Source organism: Stylophora pistillata, chromosome 11 (genome assembly GCF_964205215.1).
Source record: "Stylophora pistillata chromosome 11, jaStyPist1.2, whole genome shotgun sequence".
In the NCBI taxonomy this organism is placed as follows: Eukaryota; Metazoa; Cnidaria; class Anthozoa; order Scleractinia; family Pocilloporidae; genus Stylophora; species Stylophora pistillata.
In genome coordinates, this window is record NC_142529.1 from 28,950,859 (window position 1) to 28,959,094 (window position 8,236).

An 8,236-nucleotide genomic window follows, 5' to 3' on the forward strand; every position below is an offset into this window, starting at 1 on the left:
CTGTTTAAAACTAATTTTTTTTCTTAGCATGTAAGGTTTCATTTCACAATGCTAATCATCTACTGCACAATTAGAGAGTGTTCACATATAGGGCTCTAAATTGTCAAATGACATAAACATAACACATAATTAACAGGAGTTAATAAAAGTCACCTATGACATCACAAGCTGTAGCATTCATTTATCATTCTTTCCGCGTACACGTTTCTCAAATTTAGTAAGTTACTTTCAAATGTAAAAATCTGCACATTGGGAAAGTCATGATCTAGTAAGACAAAACATTTAGCCAAGATTTCTGTACAGTCCCATTCTTCATTGTGGATACAGTTATTGGATAAAGAAGACAACAGCGAATACAATAGATTACCCTTGAGACAACGGCTTTGTTCTACGGAAATTTTCCAACTTTGCGACAAGATTACATGGTGTAAGGTATTCATTGCGAAGCATAGTAGTGGTGCGTCAGTGTAAATGGTCTTCGCTATTGAATTGCTTGCAAAGATGAGCTGAATGAGAAGTAAATTTTTTTAACAACAATCTCGCCTTCAAGACGGGTAAAGAAATATGAACATGACGAAAGATCCGGTGGTACATATCTTGTTTACATTTACCATCCCCTGCGTGATATCCATTTCTTATGTATCTCCTTTCATAACCACCACTGTGTCAGTGTGGTGTGTTTTAAAAAGCAGTTTTTTTTTTAAACTGGTCGTTACCACAGCGGCTTTGTTTATTGCTTAATGAGAAATTTGGCCTCAACTTCACAACAACAATTTCTCTATCTTTTCTCGTCGGTGGCTTACAAACCACAAGTGAATGAAAATTCCCAAGAAAACCGAAGTAATATATCTCTCGATGTGTCGTCAAGCTAGAACACCAAGAGATCCGTTTATTCTCCTCCAGGCCTCATCTGTTTCACCATTTTTCTCATAACGTCCCTGGAAAGAGAAACTCGCAATAAGAAAAACTGCTGACACACAAAAAAAGGAAGCGTGGGGGGGGGGGGGGAATAAGTCAGCTTACTGACGAACAACGGGAAATCCAATAATTCAACTTTGATTTATATTGTTCCCCGTGATCCTCTCAATCAACCTAATTCAGACTTGATCCCTCACGTTTTCCGAATGTAGACAGTTCGGTCGTGTTTTTTCAAATGCGCTCTTCGTGGTTGATTGCGCTAATAAAGAAGCTGATTGTGAAAAAAAGTAGGCATTGGAGACACAGTGGCTACCTTATCTCTATAAGTTTCCCTTCCACCGACTCCCAGGGATTACGATCTTCACTGAATTCAAGAAGCTCTGCAAACAAACCAAGATAATATGTAACGACATAATGAAATTTCTCGGCATTACAGTTTCAGGATGTTTTGCTACTCAAAGCCTGCCTCCACGGACGAATTGAAACTAAAATATTAGAAGAAACTGCTCTGTTCCGACTGCCACATAGCTTGCAAAAAAGAGAAAGGCTTAGAGCATAAGCAGCCAGCATTTTATCTTCTCCACGAGTTAGCAACAGCAACTTTGTTCCCTCTCTAATCTTAATTTCTCAGCCGACGTTCCACTGACAACACTTGAAGATGACATGTTTAATTAAGAAACATCTATCCCAAGTATTTCCATACCCACCTTTTGCGAGTTTCATTTCACTGATCCATTCTCACTCTTTGTAATACTTCATGCGTAAATTCTGCAGGGAGAAACTTCATTGTCAACTAAATCAACTAATTCTTCCCGTCCTCTCTCTCTAACTCACATTGGTACGTACCCACAGCACAAATACTGAGATTTCATTAATTTCGGAAGTAGGCAGAAGACAATTCAGCGGTAATCGAGGCAGATTTGTCACCAGTCTTTCTCTTCTGTCCATTCAACATGGCGCACAGCGAAACGATCGTGTTGTTGATTGAATTGTTAGAACTGGTTACAAAAGTCACTCAACAACCAAAAAAGAGACAAAATATCGACAAAAACACCTTTATTGATAACTGCCTTTAGAATATATTGATTGTTTAAAAAAAATTCACGCAAAAACTGGGAGGCAGAATGGCCAAAGTAGGCGGCTCCATTGTGGAGATTAGGGACCGGTCATTATTTATCGCCTGGGGGGGGTCGGAGTATTTTTGTTGTCACATCGAAGCATTTACCTGATCCCCCCGTAGAGTATCTGGTTTTTTAGAGATCCCCCCTTATCGGTAGTGGAAAGTTTCATGATCCCCCCCCCCCTTTTCTCCCAGCCACCGCCAAATAACTTTTTGAATATGCAAGTGATATTTTAATAGTGGTACTTACGTCTCATGGACCTTGAACCACAACGGTAAATATTTGCTCGTCAGATACGAACTGAATTGTCGAGGAAGTGCCAATCTCAGGCTGTTCATCCAAATCCACGAAAACATAGTCATCGTCGCTCTCTGCCTCTCCACTTTCGGATTCTTCATCCTCGAATTCCACGTCATCTTCATCACTCGACAGTTCTTCTGTTATCACAGTCTCTTTATTCTGTCGGTAATAGTGACATCGAATGGCCTTCACTTTGTCAAGTTTCCGACCCACAGTCGTCAAACCATGCTTGTTGAGATACAGGTCTAGTTCTCTTACCCGCAACTTTTGAACTTTGCCACCCTCGATGAGGTTATCCCATTGAAAGTCCTTGTACGTTCGTTCGGCCTCTTGCCTTCTTCGCTCCTGAGCTGCTCTTGTTCTGATGTCCTTTCGGATCTCAATATCCTTCAAATGATTAACATATGCAATGACGTGCTTCTCTTCCACATTATATTTTGAGCAGAAGCTCTTCATGGTATCCTGATCGTTTCTGATACTGTCAGAATGTTCCTCGTACAGATCTTTAATACATTTTCTTGGAAGGTAATCATCTGGTGTCCTGCCCGTCGATTCCGTCTGATAGATATCCATGAAATGTCCAGGATTGTTTGAATCTGGTACAGGTTGCGGAATTCTTTCCGTTTCTGGACCGACCCATCTATTGTTAGAACACCAGGAACAGAGATTGGAACTTTCTTCTCTTGAGTTTTCTTCTCTTGAGTCCCAGCGGCAAATCCTACCAAAGTATTTACAAATGCAATCACCCGGGGTCCTGGCGCGACCTAATATTCCTTTTTTTTTGGTCTGATCCCCCCCATTATGCTTGTCAATTACGGCTGATCCCCCCTAAAGGTCTTCAAAAAACCATGTGATCCCCCCCTAAATACTCCGACCCCCCCCAGGCGATAAATAATGACCGGTCCCTTAGCCGCAGGAATTCGCCGGTAGCCGGCTTCTAATGAAATCCCAGCATCAATGTGATCGCTCTTCGTGTCAATCACACACGCTGGTTTGTACCCTTTAAAGACAAATGGCGTCGCATCGCCTGATGGTTATACTAACCAGAAGAGGAAATCTCTCCATGCGCGTGAGTTGTAAAATCCGATCCACATCATATTCCAGGCGAGCGACTTTCTTGGCCTGAGTGTAGGTCGTGCTCATTTGTGCAATGAGAATGTTCAGTAGAATTACAGTCACTGTTCCCATGTACGCCATCATCAGTAGAACTGACAGCCAGCTGCAAGAAAAGAATAAAGTTTGACTTACCTAACGATCACCAATATACAAACTCCAGATGTGACCAAAACCTGATTGTGGGGGGCTTTGGGATTTTCGGTTTTGACTATTTTTTGGATCAGTTTTTCGGTTTTTGGGCCAAAAAGGTTCGGTTTTTCGGTTTTGAAGTTCAGACCGGTTTGCGGATTTTACGTGTTTTTGCATTCGGTTTTCGGTTTTCACGAAAACTCTGATGCGGTTTTCGCTTTTTCCTTTTTGACTCATTTAAAGATGAAAATGTAGCGGTTTTGTCAGGTTTACATGCGGTTTTCGGTTTTGCTGCCTTTTTTCGTCAGTTTTTCGGTTTTTGAGGTTTTTTTCTCGGGTTTTGCGGTTTCCCAGAGGCCCCAATGCCCCCCTCCTGATTCTCTATTACAGATCTGCTTCTCTGAAGTGCTACTACACAAATGGAAGCAGTTGTTACGTGCTAATAACAGTACTGTAACGGCATCAACAAATAGTCTCACTTACTTGAATGTAGCGTAATCTTCCACCATCGGATACTGCTCGGACAGAGCACGAAACCCGCTCAACAAGACGTCTCCAAAACCACTAAAAGCAAAATTTAAAATCAAAATTACTATGTTTAACTTAGGTTTTTGCACTTAACACACGCGTTATGTTTACCATCCAAGCTCCCGGATCAGTAAATTGCTCTTTAAAAAGGGAAAGAAAAGTTTGAATAAATACATAACCTAGCCAGTAAAGAGCAGATCAAACTATAAATTCCAATAGAAGTTTCACTGACTTGAAAGAAACCACAGCCTTGATTCTATCCAGTACAACTTCAGAGCGTTGTTAAGGAGATATACTCAACAGAGACGCACCTGCGAAGTTCCTGGTTTTCCCTGGATCCGGAGTAACAGAGTGATAAATTCAATGCACCACAGAAAGAGAAAAAGATCACAACAAAAACTGCCATGGATCGTGTGACGTCATGTAAAATAATCTTGGCCAAGGTTTGTGTGTATAATCCTGTAGTCCTGCGAAAGATATAATCCCGAAGTGATTCATAGATCTTATATATAGCACTCGGTTTGCGCTGACTCAAAATACTTAGAAATTGCGTGAGGTTTTATTTTATTTTATTTTATCTTTATTTAAACACGATCAATTCATCAGCCTATAAAAATACATATCACATACGCTAAGATATTTAAAATGAAAACTACATACCATAACACTAAAGCTGTTTTCGGTGAATGCCGCGCGTTAGACTTAAAGAATGTCATTGGTCTTACGTTTAAATAAGGTCGACCGCCCATCACGGTTCTTTAATAACTAATGACCAGCAATCGGAAATTGTTCTCAAAATCTAAGAGAACGAGACCACCTATACAATCTGAACTATTATATATCGAAGAACTGCTAAGCGATCCCGAGGAGATTTTATAACTTTCAAGTACAGCGCTCAGTTTACGCTGGGCTAAGTGTCAGTATAAGGTTGAGGTTAGATTGATGAAGGGATGAGTTTTAAGTCATCAGTGCTCCTTCCGAACTAAAGTAATCAATTGGGAGTTGCAGGTTACCTTGACACACATGAAAACTTAAAGATCCTCATGAAGTTGAACAAGAAGGCCAAAGATGTCACCATCCATTGAGCTTTATGATCCACGTATCGTAACGGTATTATACACAGGATCAACAATAGGCCTAACCAGTCAAACAGGGTCATCCATTCTGTGAAATAAGAACGCCCCTCTCTGCAAGAAATCAAACAAAAAAAATCCATGACTTCTTTCATCTAAAATTTTTGAGGTGTTATGTTTTTCTTCAAACGTGGGGTCTTTAATCAAAATATTGGATCAAGTAGGAAATCTTGATGAAAGTTCTGCAGTAACCCTTGATCACCGTGATTACTTACATTCTTGTCTGATTTATTTCCTCACAGATGTAGAAAACAACCATAAGTAGGGTAAAAACCTCACAGAATCCACGCAGTGAGTCCATTGCACCGCTGTACTGGGTGGGGTCCAGTTTGGTTGAGGCATGCAGCAGAGAAAATGACATGAGCAGCAAGAAGATGCAGAACAAGGCGGCTTGAAGGCTATAGAGAAGGAAAAGTAATTCAATCAATTACCTCTGCAGGCTGGAGTAAAATGGATAAAGGGCAAGGGATTGGAAATACAAATAGAGACATAAACGTTAAGTTTTTGGTAACAGTGTCTGCATGATACTGTTCAAATTTCAAATCCTTTAATTTCTCAAAGGTTGATAACAGAAGGCTTCTGTTAACAACCTTTGAGAAATGAAAAGATTTGAAATTTGGACACTGATTTTAATGGCAACAGACTTAGGCTGGAGGGAGAAAGAAATCTGTACTAAGGCGGTGAGTGACAATCAAAAGTAAAAAGAGGGGTTAGGGTTGGAGTGCCTGTTCCCACCCCCTCCACCTCTCATCAAGTCTGACACCAAATCAAACATGGCCAGTTAAATAAATGATTGTGTGCTTCTAACCTTAACTCACCCTGATAAGATGCCTGCACTGCAAGCTAACTACAATAACACTGAACCATACTGCAGAGAAGTGCTTTCATGCACTTATTAAGTGTGCAGTGGCTTGTCCATTGAGCTAACTGCCTTCCGGTTAGCTCAACGGATAGAGCGCTGGACTGTAGTGTGGGAGGTCGAGGGTTCGAGCCCTGGCCGGACCAACACTCAAGGTCTTAAAATAATTGAGAAGAATTTGCTACCTTTCTATAACATCAAGAAATGGTTAGATATTCTAGTCTTCTCGTATAGGGACGAATAAATGGAGGTCCCGTCTCCTGCAGGGTTGGGGCAGGAGATATTAATTTCCCACACACGAGATTACTGTGTGATGGATGTCCTCCCCTGGGGTGGGATGGGTGGGCTAGGACAGCAGATCCACATCAGCTATTACAGCTGCCAAATTAATCAACCTGCTTAAACAAATAAATGAACTTCAACTTCAACACTTAAATAAAATCAATAAAAATTGTCTTTAATTTGTTACCTATACTTAGAGTTACATCTATACATAATTTAACACGTATGTGAATAAATTCTCAAATTTACAGTATGAAGCCTGCAAACACAACTGATTTACCTGAGGAAAAAGTGTCCATAACTTCTCCATTTTGTTTTAATCAACATTCTGACCACAGGATGCTGCAAAGCCTCCTAAAAATGACAATCAATAATTAATTTCTGACCAAAATAATTTTGGTGTTTACAAGAGTGATCTAAGATTCAAACTCCTGTTAAGTATGTAACTGATATATTTATATAGAAAGTTTAAAAATTGTGAGGATGGACAACTTCTGACATCAAATTTTTTAATGCTCTTTTTTTATTTCAAAAGTTGTAAATAACTGAAGAAGGTCTCTGACCGAAACGTTTTTTATTAAAATTTGTTATATTTTTGACGTCGGAAGTTGTCCATCCTTGCAGTTTTTAAACTTTCTACCTTCGTGTTTGTTGTGAGGTTTGGACTGTGAATTTTTACAGATCCTCCTGGTGTGGTGCACCTTTGTTGGCCTGAGAGTTCTACTAACAACTTACTATATTTATATATATACATAAATAGAATAAATGTTTGAAAAGAAAATTTTCCCAGAGCGGGATTTGAACCCAAATTAGCCTGTATCTGTAATTGGATCCTTCTCTGTCACCCGCTAAGTTGACCTCGGTCGTGTATCTTTAACAGATCCTTAGTTGGGTTTCATATGGGGTTATAGGCTTCCCCTACCCTGTCACCTTGAAAATTAAGTTTCCCGGGAGACCACGTCTCCGATCACATAAATCACATCTTCGATTGCCATGTTGCCAGCATGGTTGTCCTGATAGTGTAGTGGTTATCACACCTGACTAATAACAGGGGGACGTGGGTTCAAATCCCGCTCAGGGCAAATTTTCTTTTCAAACATTTTATTCTATTTAAGTATGATTACTTGGGGTGTACAGGGTCAGGGTTTCCCTTGTATACAGAATATATATATATTTCTACTTTTCCTAAATATCTTTCAATAATAGTGCTTTTACATATTTTACCATGGATTTGTCCATAAGTTTGATTGTCTCTAGATTAATCTTACCTTGTTGTTACTCTTTGCAATTGCATGTAAACAAGAATCCTCTCTCCAATTAAAATATTTGTTCTCTGTCTGCCTTTGTCCATCTGAAGCCATAATCTTTGGGGGTTGTCCTTCTTCATCTCCATCCAAAATATCATAGCAAAAATGGTAGTTCAATGGGTCATCTGAGATTGTATTCCAAAGTCCTTCAATAGCCTCCCTCTCTTCTTCTGTTTCATAGTTTTCTTGTCGTTTTGGAAGATATGGCCAATGGGGCTTTACCATCTGGTCTAATACAGCCACTACTGTTTTCTATAAACAACACAAATCATACACAAGGTCTGTCAAAATTATATCTAATACAACTGTCTAACAAATTTAAAAAAATAACTCTGGTTAAAAAAATTATTTAAAAGTGTTACTTACATGACATCTATTATTGGCTTGTGACCCATCAAGTTATATATCTTATAGAAAAGAGTTGTCTACTCAGAGCCTCAGGCCTATTTGACATTTTTTAAAAATAAGACACACCTCACCTTCATTTTAGGATTCCCAATGATTGTTTTGAGGCTGAGGAAGGATGGTTCAGGATTTAACAGA

At 39.5% G+C, this 8,236-nt stretch overlaps 2 protein-coding genes across 2 annotated transcripts in view; both read right to left on the reverse strand.

Annotated features, from left to right (window-relative positions):
• Nucleotides 1-292: 292 nt before the first annotated feature.
• The window catches only part of LOC111342367 (uncharacterized), a 9,230-nt gene continuing 1,286 nt past the window's right edge, over nt 293-8,236 (reverse strand). The window contains 11 exon segments of the mRNA XM_088738011.1: nt 293-938; nt 1,232-1,298; nt 1,626-1,686; nt 3,384-3,558; nt 4,068-4,148; nt 4,424-4,579; nt 5,126-5,299; nt 5,461-5,643; nt 6,667-6,740; nt 7,655-7,945; nt 8,173-8,236. The exon segment at nt 8,173-8,236 is cut by the window's right edge and continues 33 nt beyond it. Coding sequence (XP_088594137.1) covers nt 890-938; nt 1,232-1,298; nt 1,626-1,686; nt 3,384-3,558; nt 4,068-4,148; nt 4,424-4,579; nt 5,126-5,299; nt 5,461-5,643; nt 6,667-6,740; nt 7,655-7,945; nt 8,173-8,236 — 1,375 coding nt within the window. The 3' untranslated portion in view covers nt 293-889.
• LOC148721052 (uncharacterized) lies at nt 2,076-3,019 on the reverse strand. Its single transcript, XM_088737520.1, has one exon. The coding sequence runs from the start codon at nt 2,910-2,912 to the stop codon at nt 2,292-2,294; it is 621 nt and encodes a 206-aa protein (XP_088593646.1). The 5' UTR covers nt 2,913-3,019; the 3' UTR covers nt 2,076-2,291.